General features: G+C 37.6%; 1 protein-coding gene across 1 annotated transcript in view; it reads right to left on the reverse strand.

Annotated features, from left to right (window-relative positions):
• VPS13B (vacuolar protein sorting 13 homolog B (yeast)) overlaps window positions 1–22020 on the reverse strand; it is an 873819-nt gene that overhangs the window by 89719 nt on the left and 762080 nt on the right. Inside the window, exons 41-43 of the mRNA XM_011931782.1 lie at window positions 17312–17493; window positions 15263–15612; window positions 9685–9846 (exon numbers count right to left, since the gene is read on the reverse strand). Coding sequence (XP_011787172.1) covers window positions 9685–9846; window positions 15263–15612; window positions 17312–17493 — 694 coding nt within the window. The remainder of the gene's footprint in view (window positions 1–9684; window positions 9847–15262; window positions 15613–17311; window positions 17494–22020) is intronic.

Raw genomic sequence — 22020 nt, forward strand, 5'->3', positions numbered from 1 at the left:
TTGATGGGTGCAGCACACCAACATGGCACAAGTATACGTATGTAACAAACCTGCACGTTATGCACATGTACCCTAGAACTTAAAGTATAATAAAAATAAATAAATTAATTAAAAAAAATGTTTTGTATAGACAGGGTCTTGCTGTGTTGCCCCAGACTAGTCTCAAACACCTGGCCTCAAGCTATCTTTCCTATCTTAGCCTCCTAAAGTTTTGGGATTATAGGTGTGAGCCACCACTGCACCCAGCCAAGCTGAGTCCTTTACTAGGAGCTTTATAAATGTTTTTCATGGAATATTTACAAGTCACTTAATTATGCAAAAGAGGAAGTTGAAGCTCCAAGAAATTAAGAAACTGTCCATTCTTCATGCAGCTATCAAACCTTAGGAGTGAAACTCAGGTATTTATGGCTTCAAATTTGTGCTTTTTCTAATATACCATCCTTCCTGCCCTCTATAGCAGCCTAAAATTCAATGTGTCTAAAATGGTTTTCAGGATTACTCTGTTGTGCTCTTACACCCTGCCCCATTATCTGTCTCTCAAACATTTTCCTACTCAGCTCCCTGTCTTGGCCAATAGCAAAACTAGCAACACATAATCTAAGTCTGAAATCTCAGAGTCAAACCAGACCCTTCTCTTCCATGATCAATAATCAAATCCTAGTTATTTTAACCTCCCAAATATCTTCCAAGCAGACCTCTATCAAGTTAAATCTTCTCTCAGCAATTTGAAGATGCTGTTCCACTGTCTTCTAGCCTCCGTGGTATCTAAAGAGAAGTCCATAGTAATTTGATTGTTGTTCTCCTAATGTGTTGTAGGTAATGTGTTTTCCTCTGGCTGCTTTCAAAATTTCCTCTTTCATCTTTGGTTTTCAGTAGTTTCATAATGATGTTCCTGGTATCTTCAAATTTACTTTATTCTTCCATCATGTACTTTATATATATATGGGGAGAGGGTAAGACCCTGTCTCCATATATACACACACACATATACACACACACACACACACACACACACACACACACACACATGTATATATACACATATATATTTTTTTCATGCAGGGTCTTGCTGTGTTGCCCAGGCTGGAGTGCTGGAGTGCAGTGGTGTGATCTCAGCTCTCTACCAACTCTGCCTCCCAGGGTCAAGCAATCCTCCCGCTTCAGCCTCCTGAGTAGGTGGGACTATAGGTGTGCACCACCATACCTGGCTAATTTTTTTTTGGTAGAGACAGGATCTTGCCATATTGCCCAGGCTGCTCTTTAACACTTGGACTCAAGAGATCCACCCGCCACGGCCTCCCAAAGTGCTAGGATTACAGGCGTGAGCCACCACGCTTGGCCCATGTATTATGTTTCTATTGCTCTGTAACAAATTAGCACTAATTTAGCAGCTTAAAACAACACACATTTACTCTCTCACAGTGACTGTTGCTCAAGAGTCCATGTATAGCTTAGCTGCGTTCTCTGTTTAGGGTTCATAAGACTCCAAATGAGCTGTCAGTTGGCTGCATTCTGATCTGGAGGCTTGACTTGGGAAGACTCTACTCAAGCTTGCTTAAGTTGTTGGCAGAATTTATTTTCTTGTGGCTACAAGACAAGGGCCTTAACTTCTTACTGCCTGGTGCTGGCAGCCATCTTCAGGTTCTGGAGGCTTCCCACAGCTCCCTGCCCCAGGACCCTCTTAATAGGCCATCATAACATGACAGTTTGCTTTCCAAGGCCAGCAGGAGCCTCTATGCCTCTCTCCCCTTACAAAAGGGTCCAATCACTCTTTTAGGGTTTTTATCTTAGGCCCATTGAAAGATTTTCTCTCTTGATTAACTAAAAATCAACTAATTTAGGACCTTAATTACATCTGTAAAATCCCTTCACCTTTGACACAGACACTTTAGAGTACATGTCTGATACATCTGGGTCATCTTTGGATTAACATCTATTAATTGTCTTTCCCTTGAAACTGAGTAACATTTCTTTTTCCTGACTCTTACCTGTCAAGTAATTTTGGGTTATATTATGGACATTGTACATGTTTTGTTGTGGAGACTCTGGATTCTCTTATGACTGCTCCAAAGAGTGTTGATGTTGTAGTTAACAGGTAACTAACTTGTTTAGACTCAAACTGGAAATTCTCATACTTGGGTGAGCAGCAGCTCAGGTTAGTTTACTTCTTTAAGCCTTGGGTACAAACTGCATTCAGTTTGCCCCAAGCATGTGTGTGGTTCAGCAGTCAGCTGAACAGTTGGGCCAAATTTAAAAATATTATGTTCCTATTTTATGGCTTTCTCCTCTCCAGGGTTTTCTCTTCACTCTCTAGCATCCTTGGATGCTTGGCTATTTCCCCTGGTACCCTGGGCCAGAAAGATGATAGGCCACCCCGTTCTGCCGTGACTGCGGTTGCCTCAAGGCAAAGTCAAAAAAATGGGAAAGTCATCCTGCAAATTACTTGCTCAAAATTTTGACTCTCCTCCAAAATCTGCCTTTGTTTTAGTCTCCAGAGCCTTCAGGTAGTTTTGTTGTTGTTGTTTGTTTTGTTGTTGTTGTTGTTTTTTAAGTTCTGTTCAGAATGTGTGGCTGTTATTGACAGAAATATCAGTTTCTTAGGCATTCATATCATTTTATGCCTTCTACTTTGTCTTAGCTCTGTTACTATAATCTCTCTCACTCCTGGACTATGCAGCAGTACCCACAGTAGTCTCTGCTTGTATTCTCAATCTTCACTAGACTCTCTTCTCAAATACACTAGAACTTTTCTGAAACACATCTGTGATCATGGCATTCCTCTACTTAAACCCGTTCAGTAGCCAAGAGCTGCCCATCACATAGATGTATATCTTCTTGAAATGGATTCCCAGGGTCTTGAGAACATAACTCCGCCAGACAGTGGTGTGCTGGAGCTGGCTCATACTTGTTTGTGAAAACCAGCAATTAAGTATTCACAGATTTTGCAAACTGGTGGTCAAACCATTGGTAGCTTGAAATAAGCTTTGGAGTATTTACACCATGAAAGTTGGCCATCCCTACAATCAGGGGTTCCCCACCACTACCACTCTAAGAGCCAGTGGACCAGCATATATCTCCTCTGCAATTTTTATGATTGAGTTACACTGCACAAAAACTGAAATCCCTTGACCATAACTTGCTGTTTATATAACCTCCCTGATGCTTCTTGGTGTACTTCCTCCACTATCGTCCACTAGGGCAACCTATACTTACTGTTCAAACTCAGCTTCTGTGGAAAGCTAACTCTGATCTCTCTGGGTATGTAGATTATCATACCTTTGTGCTATCATGGCCTGAAGACAGCATTAAAACTTCTTAGCACCGCATACAAGAGCCCTCATGGCCTTAGCCTATTTCCCCCTCTTGTAGCTCCACACATGTACTCTACACTGTAGCCAAATTAGTCAAGTTCCCCTTCTGTGCCATATTGTTTTGTGTCTCTGTGGCTTTCACACATGTTGGTCCTTTTAGCTGGAATATTGCCTCCACCCTCACTTCACTGGCCTAGCTAACTCCAAGGCATTAACATGTAATACAAATATCCCTTCTGTCTGGAAGCCTTGCCAGATTCCCATCCTCATGTAGGGTTTGGAAACATTTCCTTTGGGTTCCCATTAAGACTTTGTTCATATCCAGATGCAATTGATTTTACTTCCTGATTCCCTGGCATTTCTTCCCTACGGCTAGTGTTTTCATTAGTCACCCCTCATTTCTCTCTGTCCTGAACTATTGCAGTGATATCCTGATAGATTGATAGATACTGTCATGTCTATAATACTTTGTTTACTTTTCTGGGTCCCTCAATAGATAGTAAGTTCCTTAGAAGAATATATATATTTAAACACAATAGGTAATACATAAAAATATACTGATTAAAAAATGAACGTGAGGGAGACTAAACAAACAGCTACAGAGAAATAATGGCCGACAGGAGGGCCTGTGAAAAGACTGAGTTAGGCCTTGGATGCCAGATAATTTGGATATTATTTAATAAATCATGGTGTAGCCTGTGATGGTTTCTGGACAGGAAAGTGTAACAAAGTATTTAGGAAAATTACTTCAGCTGTAGTCTGCAAGATAAGTCAGAGTTAAAACAGGGCAAAACTGTTAACTAAGAGAACAATTGAGAAAAACTACTGCCATAGTTTGTATAAGAAGTAATAAAGATAACCACTCTTGATATATCATTACACTTGCTGCTGTTCCTAAGAGTTAGTATTTGGAGTTCCTTTTAGTCTGTATGTGAATTTTGGGTGTGTTTGGTGCTTAATGTCTCAAATTTAATTTCTTTGTTCTTATTAAGAAGTTGAAAAGTACATAACAATGTGACAAAAATAGATGTATATCACCTTAACTCAACATTCAGAGGCAACCAGTGATAACATTTCGACATGTCTTTTTCCAGTATTTTTAATGCATTTACTTGTGTGTTGTTATGATCACATTGTATATATAGAATTTTATATTCTGCTTTTCTGACTTATATGATATGATAGGTAGCACTTCCCCCATTCCATGTAAAAATGTAAAGATCCCATAATATATCTATAAGATAGTCTTATGCCAGATTTTACTTAACTCCTTAAAAGTGAACATTTTGGTGCTTTAAATATTTTGTGACAAACTGTGATAAACTTTGTTTGTATAAAAATCTTTGTTTTAATTTGCATTCCCTCCAGAGGGTAGATTACTATTGGGAGACTTACTGGGTCAAAGTCTATGATAATTTTAATAGCTTTGAAGTTTCTTACCCAACTGCTTTCTAGAAATAAAGTATCAATTCCATTAGCAACTCCAGTGTGTAGTAGTGTCTATTCATTTGCCTTTTCTAAACAAACTTTAACATGCATGCACACGTAGGAGAACACTTGAAAAATTTATCAGCTTTGGCAACGCAAAGTATTTCTTTGTCCCCCAAGTCTGCTTTTTAAGTTTTTAAATTGTTACTGTGGCAACAAGAAATATGCTCTTTCTCTAAATACATATGTATACATGCATTATACAAATGGATTTGTAAAGCACAGTAACTAAGAATTACAGTCTTGTTAATGAAACTGACAACTGGCTGGAATTACTAAAAGATAGGCAGATACTCAAAACCTGTTGCTTTCCATTTTAGACAAATGAAAAAATGATCAGGTCTCATTTTAAAATATTGTTACATACAAAAAGAAAACTGGAGAACTTTCTGTTATACACTGATTAGGACCAGAATGAGTATAACAAAAATATTTTACTGTAATTTGGTGAGTACAGGTTAATTACATAAAAGTTAGATTTAAATGATTATCGGTCATTTCTCAATTTCTGGAACTTTGTACCAAGCTTTCAAATGATAGGCATACCAGTGAGGTCAGAGTGAAAACAATTTTAAATCAAACCTTTAGTCTACTGAATTTGATCAACTGAGAAATCTTAAAGCAAGTGTTGGCAAACTTAGGCTTATAGGTCAAATTTGGCATGTAGCCTATTTTTGGATAGCCTATGAGCAGAGAATGGTTTTTACATTTTTAAATGGATGGAAAAAATCAAAAGAGTAATAATTGTGATGTTTGAAAATTATATGAAATTTAAATGTTATTGCCCATAAATACAGTTTCATTGGCACATAGCCACACTCATTCATTTCTATATAACCTATGGCTGATTTTACACAGAGTAGCTGCAACAAACTGTAAATCCTGAAAGCTTAAAATATTTACTGTCTGGCCCTTTATAGGAAAAGTTTGCCACCTCTGCTTTCAAGTAATATAGGATTTATATTTTTGTCACTATGTGTCACTCTGTTTAATGAATATTTCCAAGATGCTCTGCTGCTCATCGAAATTAATTTTACCTTGTTACACTTTGCTTTTTTATTTAAGAGGGGGTCTCATTATATTGCCTAGGCTGGTCTTGAACTCCTGGGCTCAAGTAATACTCCTTCCTGCCTCAGCCTCCCAAGTAGCTAGGACTACAGATATGTGCCACCACACCCCAATAACTTTTAAATATTTTGTAGAGATTGGGTCTTATTATGTTGCCCAGCCTGGTCTTCAGAAGTTCTGGCCTTAAGTAATCCTCCTGCCTCAGTCTCCCAAAGTGTTAGGATTACAGGCATGAACCACTATTCCTGACCTGCAGTTTTAAATATTTGGTATGTTTCATGAGCTTATGAAACTTTTGTTATATTCATTTCGGGTAAATGTTATATTATTTTCCATAGGTCTGTCTAGAGCCTATTTCCACTTGCTTGATGGTTTGATTACCACAATTAAGTCATTGGTAACTAGAATTCTGCAATTCTGAAAAAAATGCATAATCCATAAATTGTACATGTTTGAGGTTAAAAGCAAGTGTAAATCCTTACATAAAAGATAAAAGCAATACTATTCCAAGCAGTTTAACCAACAGTGCTCTCTATTAACCAAAAAAGGAAGTTAAACAGCCTCTACATAAATCCTACTAGTTGGTTTTATGTTGATCCTACTAGCTGATGTCACTATAGCTTGCTTGTCTAAATTAAACAAAGCTTCCCTTGACTATGATCTGCACATACTGCCTATATTGTGGGGAAGCATTCTATATACTCACACCTCTAGTCCCTAGATTCAATGTAGCATACTTTTCTGAAGAGCAGCCCCTTGCTGGTTATTGTTCTCATCCAACCTGATCTAAAGTCTACTGAACTGGAATATTTAAGAGCCCTTTGTGATGGCATCTATGATTCTGTGCAGCTGAATATATTCAATTATTCCCTAGGAAATAGTTTTCTTCTTCCTTTGTTTGTTTAGGCAAGAAATTGTTGTGAGATATCCAGAATGTTAAGTGATTCTGCCCCAGAGTATGTGTTAGAAACTATAAGGAGCATTTTATGACTTTCAATTCTGAAAGGTTTGTCAGCTTTGGATTTCTAGAATTGGTTGTGTCCGTGTTTCTTTTCATCCTATTGGGACTTAACTGTTGTTAGCAACCTCTTGTGTGGTTTTAAGATAGCTTGACCTCTTTGAAACCTTTCCAGGTGTCACTGCCACTTTGTTGATCTCTGCAATGTTAGTTACATTGTTTAACGGAGTTAAGTTCCATGAACTTTAGAAATCCTCCCTGAGACTATGAATTGACTAACACCCAAGGCAGCATAAACATGCAGACACAAATGTTCCTAAAACGAAGCTTGCTGGGCAATGCAGGATATGACTTGGAGTCTGGAAAAAGGAATATTTTGCTCAATTGTGCATCTATGACAAGCTCCAGGTGCAGTTTGAAGCTAAGTGGCTAGTTTTTCTGATCCTCACATAGACTCTCATTAGAACATAGCAGAATCTGCAACTGTGAATGTAAGGAATTCCATGAAGACCCTCTGGGCCCATTAAGGCTTCCGGCTTCAGAGGGTCCTAAAACACTTACATTAGCATATAGAAATATAGTAAGAAGACATTGTTTTTTATAAATATCATCTAGGTTTTAGTCTTAAGATTATAATGACTGCAGCTTATTTTAAAAGTTGCATCCACAAGATGCAGTTATAAATTTAAAAGAAACAACAAAGTTTATTAGATACCTGTTTTATGTTTAGAGTTTGTCATTAAAAAGCTCCTATTATTTTTGGTAACACAATTAAGACTTTGCAAAGTTCATACTTGGACTAAGAATCCCCTATTAGTTTAGCTTTAGATGTGGCCTACTATTCCAGTGATTTCTCAGCCCTTCTTTTCAAACTTCACAGCCTGGCTATTCTAACAGACAAATCATGCTGCCAAAACCTAGGGGAGTGAGACAAAGTCGAAGTGACACTGTATTGAGAATTAAAAGATAAGGAGTTCAGTCCTAACTCTACCACTACCTAACTTAACATTTCTATTTGTCTCCTTATCTATAAAATATGCATAACAAATAATCTTACACAGGAATGCTGTGAAAATAAAACTTGTAATAAATACAAAAAGGCCTTTGAAATAGTGCAACAAAGTATGAAAATGAAAGGTGTGCTGGTGACAGTGGTTGTCTATTCATTCTTTCCTGCTGACCTCCTCTCTACCCAGAAACTATGTGTCTATAATATGAAGACTACTGCTCCCCACACTCCTGAGCCAGTTGTTCTCTTATGATCACCTTCCCATCCTGGCTCCAGTGTCCAGGGAATCCTGAGGGTCTCTGAGGGATATGCAAGCTATGCATCTTCAAATGACTGTGGAGAGTTAAGCTTCCCCTGCTTTGCTTTCTACCGGCTAAGGCCTGGAGCTTGCTGTGTGTGCATCAGTGAAGTGGCTACAAGTACAGTGTACTATTACATGTTACTGTAGCTTCTCAGAGGCTTCTTTCCTGTCCCTCATAATTCACTGCTGGGAATGCAATGGCAATGGAAACTTAGAAGATCTAACAGGTTATACAGCAAGTGTTAATATGAGTTCTCTCTAGGTGGTTGGAATTACAGGTGTTTTTGTTTGGTTTTGTCTGTATACCTGTATGCTCTCACTTTTGTAATCTATAGGCAAAAAATCAAAAATAGATGAATTTAAAACAAAACATCCTTTATGTTACAAGTGAGAAACAACTTAAATACTTCTAACATGGACATTCTCAAGAGGAAAATTAGAAAACAAGGGTATGTGATTTACCCTAAAAATATGAGTGTAATACCATATCATGTGAGAAAATTTTTATGAAAAAAAGTCATGTATTTCAGTGTCCTGTCAGATTAATGTGAACAAAATAAGAAATACTGCATTATATCTACTTTTCCAAATTGTATACCAATAGTGTGGCAATCTGATGAAAAAACAAGTAAGAAATCAGCATCTAGCTACCCTCATTTGGAGCCCAAGGGTATAATGTAGTCTGATGCTGGTCTAGAGACCAGATGGGAAAACTTGTTCTCTAATCTAATGAGTTTCTTTTAATCACAAGCAGGCAGTAGTTTCCTTATTATCCAGTTTAACAATTACATTATTCTTGAGAGTACTTCCTAGGATTTATTTTGCTCACTTAAGACTACATCTTTGTATTTAATTCATCTTCATATTATCGCTACAGGGCACATATCTCTAATTATTCCCATCTAAAGGGACAGGAAAATGAAATTACACTACTTGGAAAACAGACATCCTTTGGTGTGTCTTTTCTCAGTGCTGCCTTGGACATAGTTTTTCATTGTCACTGTATCACAGATTGTGAGCTATCCTCAGAGGGCAAGGCCTGTGACTTACCTCTTTTTGAATTCCCAGTGCCTAGCATGTGCCTGCTACCAAGGACACACACAGAAAAAAATCTGAAGAAACACATGAATAATAATACCCAACACATAATGCTTATGTATTAATGCCTTATACATATGAATTCACTTAGTCCTTATAACCCTTTGAAATAGGTACTACTTTTATCCCCATTATACATATGAGAAATCTGAAGAACAGAAAGTAGAGCAAGGTTATACACAGCTAGGATCCAAACCTGGCTCTTGAGTCAGCCTCTTCATCACCACACCCTGCTGCCCCCCAAGCACTCGGGCTAAACAGGAAAACACTCCATTCTAAGAGAAGCGTGTGCTCCCATCTCTAAACACTCTTGAGTTTCCGTCAGATGTAGCTACGCTGTGTGGTTCCTTCGGAGACTTAAAAAGGAAAATAACTGGACAAGCACACAAGTGCAGAAGAAATGAACCCCCAACCTTAACAATGGCTGTTTGTAAGGGTGTTTCTCAAATACCTGTGGGGATTTGTGAGAGCGCCAGCTGTACTGGTGACTGTGGAGACTCGCCAGCAGAATATTTTCATCAGTATCCACCTGGCCAAACCGCAGTGTCTCCTGTGTGTCATTACAGATCACAAAATGGCTGAAGACCAACTCCTCTACCTCAGGGCATTTGTTCTGAAAGAAAAAGGATACGAAAGCCAACATGGATCAGATTAATTGCAAGATGTTTGGCAGCTGTCTGCCCAGTGGCGATTGTTACAACACAGAAACCCTAAAAGATCTGTTGTCATTAGCTCTGGTATACAAAGTATTCTATACTGCCAGTATAAGCACACACACACACACACAAAACCTTTAAGAGATTTTAAATGTTTCCAGAATGTGTTTTGATTTATACTCCCTCAAAATAAATCATACACACTGAAGAGTAAAAGAACAATGAGATCCTTCAAACTTTTAACATTTCTTAAAGTGAATTAACATGCTACAAAGAGTGCTGTACTGGGTAGTGCATGTTTTTGAACAGAGTACTGGAGGCTAGAATTACCATGTTCCCGGCTTCTAAACTCAACAATCAAGACCAATTACCAAAGCCACAGTTTGTACCCTACAGAAAGTAAGAATCATTTAGGTAAAACATCCCCAGATCCCTTAAGGGGGAGGGTGGATATGTGTGTGTGTGTAAATCTGCTCAGGGAGAGATGTAAATAGAACCATAACTTTCCCTCTATTGTTAAGAGGCTGAACATAAAAAACAGATCAACTCCAGAGTCAGTGTAAGCCAAGTTGCAGTTTTCATGAGAAATGATGTGAGTTGAAACACTTTTCGGTATCTGTTTCAGCTAATAGTCATCAACCAGCTAAAATCCTTCATTAGTCAGCTAAAGCGCAGCAAATTAATAATACGTTCCTGTGCTGATAACTCCTTTCTCATTTAATGGTGCCTCTACTGGTTGTTGCTACATTAAAACACTGGCAAAGTAATAAAGTATTTCTGTGCTTATTCTTTTATCACTCTAGTTAGACTATGGCTTAAAAGCAATAAACATACTTTTGGTAAACTTAAAAGAATGCTAAATAAATGATTAACTTGACAATATAAGAAAAAAAATCATAAGTAGCGAATTCATTTGCAGATAATGGGAGATAACATGTTTCTCCAGTTGGCCTCTATTTCCCGTATGCATCTAAATAATGTCAAAATGCCACACTCCATCATTTGCCACTTTACTGAGAAGTAGGGGAGTAAACACAGATACAACTCAGAAGCATGGTGATTCAAGTACAGAGGAGGCATGAGGCCAAGGAGACTACAGGTGAATGTACCTGGAATCCAGCCTGGGCCATGACCAGACTTGTACCCATCAGGATACAGACTCATCTTGGGAAACAGAGTCTACTCCTAGTCATCCAGAATGCCCTTGAAGTAGGTGGGCAGGCTCCATGCTGCAGTTGGTGAAGTGGCCCTGACATACCTCATTTTTCCAGAGGCCCTTGAGGACTTCTAAGCCCTCTCGCATCATCCATCTGTTCCCATTGAACTGAACTTTGCTTCACAGTCACACTAACCACCAAAAGAGTTTCTGGTTAAGTGAGACCAAAGTACTCATAACAAGCATCAGCCATCTACCATAATACTCTCTACTCTGGCTTTTAATTGGTAGCAATGATTTCAAAACTTGCCTGCTGTTGAGTTTTAGATGAATCGTTTTACCCAGCCCCTGCCCATGCCTCCAACTGCATCTTGAGCTACTCTCCATTTGCTGAGGGCATTTGTTCAGGACACTCCAGCTCCACTAGCCTTTTCCAGCTCCTCCAGCACTATGCTGACCTCCTTCCAACTCATCCAACACATCAAACTACTTCCTGCCTCAGAGCCTCCCTCTGCTTGGACATCTTTTTCTCCATTTCTTGCTTGACCAACTTGTTTTTATTCAACTTTCAGAGTCCTGTTTTAAGGCTGGTTTTAAGAGCAGCCTTCTGAGATCCTCCCGGGTCAAGTTAGGTTCTCCTATTTTATGCTTACATAAGATTCTATATTTCACCTTCAGAGCACTTAATTTGCACCATTATGGGTTCAATATTGTCTCCATAATTAGACTTTATGCTGCAGAAGGGCAGCAACCACGTCTGTATTCTTTACAGTTTTATCTCCAGTATCCAGCATAATGCCTGGCCGATACATACTTAGGAAATAAACAAACAAAAACTTTAGTAGATGTAATTTGTAAAACTATAATTATATATTCACTGTACAAAGTTAGAAAATACAGGGGAGAAGAAGGGGAGGGGAGAATAAGGGGAGGGAAAATTGGGAAATACAGAAAGTATGGATTTTTAAAAATCTTTAATTTTAAACTCAGCAATAACTACTATTAACATTTTGGTGAATTTTCTTCAAGCAATTTTTAGGGGAGAAGAAGGGGAGGGGAGAATAAGGGGAGGGAAAATTGGGAAATACAGAAAGTATGGATTTTTAAAAATCTTTAATTTTAAACTCAGCAATAACTACTATTAACATTTTGGTGAATTTTCTTCAAGCAATTTTTCCCTTCTGAATGTCCTGCCTGTTACTATTCTAGTCTGTCCTATCCAATCCTTTTTTATATATTTATCTACAAACCTTTAATCAAACTGGAATCATAGTATGTAATTAGTTTTGATGAGATTTTTCCATTGAGCATTATATAATCAACATGAACTGCTCTACTTGTAAACATTTTTCTTTCCTTTCAGTGCGAGTACAGACATGAAGAAAGGAATATGATTCCAATCTCCCACTTAGTTACATATCCTGAGATTAAAATTCAGTTTTCATAATGAATTGGGATCAATCTGCTGGTAACACAGAGGTTAAGTTACCAGATGGGGCTTGAGTAGAAAAAAAATCATATTACTTTCTTCATCTCTAAAAACTGACCTTTAATAAATGATGAGGGTTTTAGGAAAAAATGTAAATTAAAGAACACAAGGGGGTTGTTTACATTTTTCTAAAGAATATTCAGAGTCCTCAGGGAACTATTTCTCTACTGCTCCTTCATCTGTAGAGTTCATTATAACTGTAATAAGTTTAAGCATTTCTTGGAATGTTTTAAATTCTGTTATAATATTAAAAAGTTCATATGTATTTGACGTCGCATCATAGATGTTGAGCCTCAGAATGCTCACTTGGAATTGTAATTAAAAGATGGCTTATCCACATTTAAGTTTCATGGAGTGTCATACAAGCATTTGCAATTAAACAATGATACCATTTTGGTGTAAGAGAAGACACATAAGTGTAACCTTAAGAAAAAAACCCTTTTAATACTATTTTGTCCAAATCTGGGAAAGTGACATAGAAATATAAAACAGATTGCAAGTGGCATTTTGGATCCTTAATCTGTTTTCACAAAACAGTCATCATTTATAAAAGAGAAAAGAAAATCTATAGCCAGAGAAATCAGACACTGATGAAGGCTTCTGTTAATCTTGAACTCATGACCTAAAGGTGGAAGGCCAAATTGTTTCATGCTTCAACTGTCTGGTCCATCCACACTGGGGAAAAATGACTTGTCTCCAATATGAATCCAATAAAAAGTATGTGGAGAACTAAAATCACTTTGCTTGCTTATTAAATTCATATTTTTCACTGGCAGCAATTATACTGTATGTGAGCAGTATACACACAATAAAATCCAAGTTTGGGAAACTAAACTTCCCCTTCAAAAGGGGATAAACCACATTCAGAACATCTTAGAAACAATGAACTTAATAACCCTTTGTAAGCCCATTTCAATGTCAAATGTCCTATCATTTCAAAGCAGTGCACATTCATATTTACTTTAGAATATACAGGGTTAGGTGCCTACCACATTAAAACTTGGTGGCAAGTACCCTTGACATGAGAGGAAACAAGAAAATTACAGCAACAATTACAGAAGTATATCCTCTTGTGGCTGATGTTAACGTTGCCAAATCCCTGTATAAATCAGAACCAACTATTCATAGAATGTACCTGTCAGCAATATGCTACGTGACATATGGCTCTACTTAATCAAATATACAATTCCATTAAAAAAAACTCAGAATATTCCTTCAAGGCACTATGTTAGCCAGTCAGTCATTCACACTCTGATGTGGTTTAAAACATTTAAATATTTATGCACCATATTTTATTTATATGTATAGCTGTGTCTAAGAGAGTATTTTTACCCTGGGAGGAAACTGGTATTTCTGAAGGCCATTTTGCAGTAGTTGCTACACATGAGTCCCCTTATAATGGCTCTGATACCAAGACAAAAATATCCTGGGTTTAAATGTTCTATCAATGATTCTTTTATATTTTCTAGGTTTGTTTTTTATTAAATGCATTGTTCAAAATATGACCAAAAAACAGAAATTGGATCCATAGAGGTTTTTTTCACATGGCTATTTGAACCAGCTGCAAAGATTTAGATCACACTAGCTCTTATTTTACGCATGTCCTTTGCAACAAGAAAACCATGGAATGCCCTTAAAAAAGATTTTTAAAATATAAAACAGATGTGTTATCTTCTTTCCCTTTGCTATTGTAGTGCCATGTTAGGTAATTAATTCCTTGGTCTTGTATAGGTCTTCATGCATATAAAGAAAAACATTTATTCCCATACAAATTCTTAAGTTAAAGAACAAAAGCTCCTCTTCCCTTTAACTGCTCCATCCCAAAAGGAGGTCAGTGGGGGATGAAGGACCATTTCTCTTGGGGAACCAGCTTCACACAAATGTGTGTAACATATATAAAATGTGGGGAAAAGTCTCAGCTTAAATAGCAACACAAACTTGATGGAAATACAATATAACACTAAAATCAGTAAGGGAAACAGAAGTGATTTGTTCTTAAATCACTGAACTTATTATCATCCAAATATTCTGTGAAGTTACTTTGGTGCTAGCAGACATGGACAGGTTTCCCATTTTAAATATGCCACTTATCACAGACTTATACTTCATCCCTTTTTTTGGTTTGGTTTATTTCTGATAAGAAATAAAAGTTAAACAATTATTAAAATAATCAAGGCTCTCTAATTGATTCAAAAAATCCATTATCCAGTACTTTTTAGCGAATCAAAAAGTCAGAATGAGAGTAGAGGAAAAAACTAAGACTGTATTGTACTCACATGTTTCATTTCACTGCTTTTTGTTTGTTTGTTGGTTTGAAAAGATGGAATACTTATCATCAGAAAGGGTCACACAGGTTCTTTATTTCTGCAATGGTCACTTAGACAATTTGATACATAGCTAAGTTGAAGCTTTGGCAAACTAAAGCCATAATACTTGGAAAAAATTTCTGGGAATATGTTACTTTCCACACAGATGTGGTACATTAGTCACAAAAATGTGGGCATGATCTCCAATGCATGTGTAGAGAACCCATATTCTCCAGTGTTTCAAAAATAACATGTATCACTTTGCCAAAACAGAGAAGGCCTCAAGTATAATGGTGTCCATCAAATTCTTCATTCTCTCACATTTTTGTTTGTGTTTAACTTATTATCAGAAGTGATAGCATACAGAACCTAATAAAAGATCATATGTGACTAAATTGTAAACTGTTATGGAATGTGCATACCTGTTGCCAAGCTTGTATTGCAGTGTTTAGAGAATGGACTACATGCTGTCCAACGTTTACAAATACAGAATCAACTATCACGGTGCAGTCAAGCAGCTTTTCTACTATATCGCTGGAAACTGCCATCTGCCCAAAGATGCTGAACGGTTTCACCACACTTTGCATAGTGACATTTCTGCACTCTAGAAGTTTACAGTCTGCTTGAGCTGAGAACTGGATCTCCTGACAGACAGAACCATTATTCCACTGTCGAAGATATATGTGTGGTTCTCTGAAGGAAACAATCATGTATTCTAGTTCAGATGGCATATTTCTATCAGAAACAAATGGCTGTAGGTACTGTGGTGCAGCTGTTGAGAAAACAAACAAGAAAGACAGCAATTAAGATGAGCCAATACTTTGTGAAAATAATGGGTGAAATGACATTCAAACTATTTACTTTTTGATTATTGAAATTAGTTTTAGGTGTTTAATAAATTCAAATTATTTCTTGAAGATATTATAATCTTTGGATTCCCATTTGATATCTGAAAACAAAATTGTTTTGTTCAATCAGGCCTCTTAAATATATATTGTCCAAAAGTTACTTTCACAAAAAATTGATCACAGAAGCAAATAAATAAACTGAAAAGCAGGTATCCATCTAAAGAGAATTTTATAGAACTGCTCTGTATCTACCAATTGAATCTCAAAAACCAAAACAAACATATGACTCAGAGTTAGAGAAAGCAGGTTAAACTCCATTTTTGCTGAAAAGGCAAGATGCTTAACAGCAGCTATGTTTTTTTTTTTTTCTGAGACGGAGTCTTGCTCTGTCGCCCAGGCTGGAGTGCAGTGGTGTGATCTTGGCTCATTGCAACCTCTGCCTCCCGGGTTCAAGTGATTTTCCTGCTTCAGCCTCCCTAGTAGCTGAGATTACAGGCACGTGCCACCATGCCTGGCTCATTTTTTTGTATTTTTAGTAGAGACAAGGTCTCAATCTCCTGACATCATGATCCACCCGCCTCGGCCTCCCAGAGTGTTGGGATTACAGGCGTGAGTCACCATGCCCAGCCAGCTATGTTTGGTTTTAATCTGATTTTCTCCTCCTCCCTTCATTACATGTAGGTTAAAAACCTAATACATGAATCAAAATGTATCACCTAGAAAAGGTTTGGTACAGAACATAAAGATTGAGAAATAATTGTTCAAATAACATTAGTAAACTTATAAAAGGCCACTTTTGGTGTGTGGGAAAATTTAAACTTCCTTCTAAACTTATAAAAATGGTACCCCTTTAAATTAATTTGAGACTGTGCCTATCTTTTGTGGAAGGTGCTCATGCTTTTGAAATCAGGCAATACCAAGTATTTTTGGAATCTATTTGCTACTAATGTAATGACTCAGGATGCTGAACAAGAACAGACATATTTCTTTCAAAGAGATCTGATATGGTTTGGTTGTGTCCCCATACAAATCTCATCTTGAATTCCCACATGTTGTGAGAAGGACCCGGTGGGAGACAATTGAATCAGTGGGGCAGGTCTTTCCTGCACTGTTCTCCTGATAGTGAATAAGTCTCACGAGATCTGATGGTTATATAAAAACTGGAGTTTCCCTGCTGCCATCCATGTAAGACATGACCTGCTCCTCCTTGCCTTCCACCCTGATTGTGAGGTCTCCTCAGCCATGTGGAACTGTAAATCCATTAAATCTCTTTTTCTTCCAAATCTCATGTATGTCTTTATCAGCAGCGTGAAAAATGAACTAATACAAGATCATAATTGGAATTATAGTAAAACTAACTTCCTTGAAAAATTCTTATTAGGTAGCATTCAAAAACATGTCAGCTCAATACCATTGACAATTTATATAATAGGTTCATAAGCTGGTTCAGAAGTAAAGGTTATGCCTGTGTTGCCAAGTCAACCCCAGGATAACTTTGCCACTGCTCGCTTTATACTTCCTGAAGATACGTTATCTAAGACTGATGACTTCTGTTCTGAAAACACTCAAGAGAAAATGGTAAGTATTAAATGGATGTTATTCTGATGCTAAAGAAAAGAGTACCTGTGCCTAGTTGGTCAAGGTGATGACAAAGATGAAATTCCAGGTGAGCAAACTGGAAGGAAATGCAAAGGGATGGGACAAACCATGGGGTAAAGCAGGAGTCAACTCTGGTACAGGCAGCCAAGGCTGTTGGAGTCACAAGTGGATCACAAGTGCTTTGAGAACCAGACTCACTTGTAGAGCTATGGGAAAGAAGTGATAAAAGAAGTTCAATAACCAAAATTGCCCAATATTACATGAGTAAAATGTCTTTTTATAAGGATTTCTAAAACTAATACTGAAAATTCTATAGTCAATATTTTATCAAATCTTCTGTATTTTCTTAAGTAAATTAGTTATTTTTAAAAACTAAGTTTGTTTTTGGCCGGGTGCAGTGGCTCATGCTTGTTATCCTTGTACTTTGGGAGGCCGAGGTAGCAGGATCACTTCAGCTCAGGAGTTCAAGACCAGCCTGGGTAACACAGTGAGACCTCATCTCTACAGAAAATTGGCTGGATGTGGTGGTATGCACCTGCAGTCCCAGCTACCCGGTGGTTGAGGTGGGAGAATTGCTTAAGCACAGCAGGTCAAGGCTGTCATGCACTACATTCTAGCCTGGAATCATGTTGATTATTCTCTATGAATTCTTCACAGAAAACTTTCAAAGGATTCCTCAAATGCCAATCATGCTGATCTATCTCCAAATCAATTTGCTTCCATCCACATCTCACAAAACTTATGGGCCATTCGTTCTGTTATTAAGATCAATGCAGTTCAGATTGTGACTCTGCCACTCAAAAACACAATGCTTCAGTGTCACCATAAGTATTTCACTTTTATTTTTTTTTTTTTTTGTGAGACGGAATCTCACTTTGTCACCCAGGCTGGAGTGCAGTGGCGCGATCTAGGCTCACTGCAAGCTCTGCCTTCCAGATTCACGGCATTCTCCTGCCTCAGCATCCTGAGTAGCTGGGACTAAAGGCACCCGCCACCACTCCCAGCTAATTTTTTGTATTTTTAGTAGAGACGGGGTTTCACCATATTAGTCAGGATGGTCTCGGTCTCCTGACCTCGTGATCCGCCCGCCTTGGCCTCCCAAAGTGCTGGGATTACAGGCGTGAGCCACCGTGCCTGGCCAAATATTTCACTTTTGTTTTACTTCTCCAGATTGTCCATACCCATATTCCCACAGGGATCAGTCAATATTCTTCATTAAGCACTCACTCCCTACTGTAATGGATGCCATAAAAGTTATGACCTTGTCCAGATGGAGTCTCATTTTGTTGTCCAGGCCAGGCTGGAGTGCAGTGGCACAATCTTGTCTCACTGCAACCTCTGCCTCCCAGGTTCAAGTGATTCTCCTGCCTCAGCCTCCCGAGTAGCTGGGATTGCAGGCGCCTGCCACCACGCCCAGCTAAGTTTTGTATTTTTAGTAGAGATGGGGTTTCACCATGTTGACCGGGCTGGTCTCGAACTCCTGACCTCAATTGATCCACCCACCTTGGCCTCCCAAAGTGCTGGGGTTACAGGCGTGAGCCACAACTCCCAGCTTATATGAGTTAAATCTGATTAAAACGAGTTAAATCTGATTAAAAGTGAATAGTGAAGGTATCCATAGAAGGGAAGATGTCTGCACATGGTGGCTGCTGCTCTGCTGCTGTGCACAGGAAGCATGCTGCCTAGATTGCATTAATACTAACAGGAGCACAAAACCTGGGAATTTGGGATTGTTGGAGGAGAACAACAATCCTGTTAATTGTGGATCACTGAATTGATGTTGTCCTGTTAACTGTAGGTCACTGAATCGATGTTGCCCTTTCCCCACTACTCACTGTCTTTCACTCCCTTCTTTTCATGCTGAAATATGCTCTTTAGCTATCACAGCCTGGCTCCCAAATCCATGAGGAGCCTAAGGACAAGCAATGTGATTTACAGTGTCCTAGGAAGAACTGTGACAGGAAACACTAAAGAAAGAAATCCTTGATTTTCAAAGAACTCACAGTCTAACTGGTGATACTCAGTACATAGACATTTACAAAAATTACCAAACAGAACCAACCCCCAGGAACAGGCAAGCGGGAAGTGCTGCCAGAGTGGAAACACAAGAGGAACTTAATGGCATGGGTGAATCATGTGGGATTTTCAGAGGTGTGAATCTTCCATTGGGTTTTGAAAGAGGTTGTGAAACAGGCTGGTGAAAATGAAAGCTAGGAGCATTCCAACATGTTTACTGAGTTGTTTAACCTCAAAGAGTTTAGTTTTGTGGTGTAAGCATTTACTGCAATGCTAGTAAATCTCCATTGCAGACAAAGAAAACAGACTTTGGAGCACTAGGTTATTGACTATGCACAAAAACGCAGCTAAGTATATTCTTAAAACATCTATAATGGGCACAGTAATCCAAGTAACTTTCTAGGAATTTGTAGAGTTAACAAAAGATTTCATTGGCAAGATAAAATTAAAACTTGTATTTATTCAGAAAGAGGAAGATATATTAGTTGTACATGTGTTTTACGCATTTGAACTCTTTCCCTTATACTACTCATGTAAGTTTTTAGAAATAGTGCACAATATTAGTCAAAATATTACTAAAAATCCAGGCAAGAGTTCTATGGGACCAGTTTTTAAAAATGGGTACACAGTCTGAGGGGTTTATCTGAAGCATTTTTCTGGCCAATTACAGTTTTTGACACTCTGATATTTTCCAAGATTTATTTTTCTATCTCCTGAGAGTGGCAAATATTATAATATATTGCAAAAGTTTGCTACAACATCATGAGTATCTAATACAATCTTTACTTGTAACAAATTGGTTGATTCTTCACTTTTCCTAAATTAAATGCACAAAGCAATGGTAAGACATATTTTTAGGTATATACAGTAGCTCCTGAATCATAAAATCATACTCCAGTAAGCATTAGTGCTAGTACCACTACTCTAGTCAGCAATACTCCTTCAATCTTGAAATCCTGACTAAAATGGTTACTAGGTTAATCTGTATGCAAAAATCAAAACTTTTACTTAAAAACTGGAGTCAACAAAATCACACACTTCTTAAACACATAATGTGGTATATGTAATTTGAATATACTTTAACTCTATTTTACATTAGCACATTTAAAGTTTTTGATATATAATCAAAAATCACCACTTAACTTAAATCACCATTATATACTATAAAAGTAGCATGTATGTGTTGATCTTTTACCTAAGGATTAAAATGATCTAAGTACAATACGACTAAATAGTCATAAATATGAGTGATGACTCTGCTAGAGACTTGCAGTAGCTACATTTGTATAATTTCCCTAATTAGGTACAACAGTGGACTTTAATCTGATTCAGATCTCAAAAGGTCAAACATCAGATGTATAATAAGCAGAAAAAGAAAAGTAAAAAAATCTCACAACTTATAGTATTTGTATTTCAATACTTCCGCTTTTCCCAAAAGACTTTCAAAACAGGTCAAATTCATGGCCAATGGCAGTGTTCACAGAATTATCTGGTGCTCTTCACTTTTAACATGCTGGAAAATAGCTCCTGGAAGCAAGACCTCTCAAATAGTAATAAACACAATTCACGATTCAGTAATTTATTCAGAGGGTTATTTAAGTGTTATTTTAGAACAGTGGAAGCATTCTAGACAGTGAGAAGGATGGCAGGTGTTTTATTTATACCTTCATTTTAGCCAAAGAATTACTTACCAACTGTCCTGAGTGACCTATAGAGGGGATCAATTATTTAAACAAGGAGTGTCCAGTACATCTAGATGTAGACTGATCCTATCTTAATGGCACTGTGGGGACCCAGGCACAATCCCTAAAGATCCAGCCCTGAATGTCACTTCTGTAAGGATCCCTTTATGGTAATAAAGATTTTATAATGTAGTATAATATAGCATAGAGATTAAGATGTGACTTGCTCCTCCTTGCTTTCCACCATGATTGTGAGATTAAGCAGAGAATGACCAAGGTAGGAGAACCCAGAATGAAATGTATACACTGCTATAATTTATATTGTAGTATTAGGCAAGTTATTTCACTTGGCTAAATCTCAGTATTTTTCATTTATAAAATGAGGACAGAAATTAGACCTACCTTTTTCAAATATTACATGAGTTACTGCATATAAACTACTTAGCATGATGTCTACCATTCGATTAAAAAAAATGATGAAAAAAATTCATTCTTCTTTTTCTTGTTGGCAAGACAAGGTACTGGCTACATAGGTTAATGTTAATTGATTCTCTTTAGCTTCCTAAGAGGGATCTCACAACAGCATATTGGCATTCATCTCAATGGGGCACTGTCTCTCAACGTTGGTTCACATAAATTCTCCCCTACCCACTGCATGAACACTGCTCTGTCCATCCCAGGAGAGTGCTGAATGGGTGAGAGATGATGCAGGAGGACGTGTGTGCCTGTTGCACCGTGTTTCTTCCACTCCTTACAATGGTTGTTTTTCAAATGTCTTAACTCTAACTCAAAATAACGAGCACACTTTTATTGTAATCCAGTATACACACATAAAACAGGGGAAAAGGTTTTCTGAAAATATGACACACACTATTTTTTATTGTGATAATATATTAACATATATAGCATAAAATTTATCATTTTAACCATTTTAAAGTGTACAGTTCAGTGACATTAAGTACATTCACATTGTTGTGCAACCATCACCACCATGCATCTCTAGAACTTTTTGATTTTCCCAGGCTGAAACTCCAT

This window comes from Colobus angolensis, unplaced genomic scaffold, assembly GCF_000951035.1.
Source record: "Colobus angolensis palliatus isolate OR3802 unplaced genomic scaffold, Cang.pa_1.0 Scaffold121, whole genome shotgun sequence".
In the NCBI taxonomy this organism is placed as follows: domain Eukaryota; kingdom Metazoa; phylum Chordata; class Mammalia; order Primates; family Cercopithecidae; genus Colobus; species Colobus angolensis.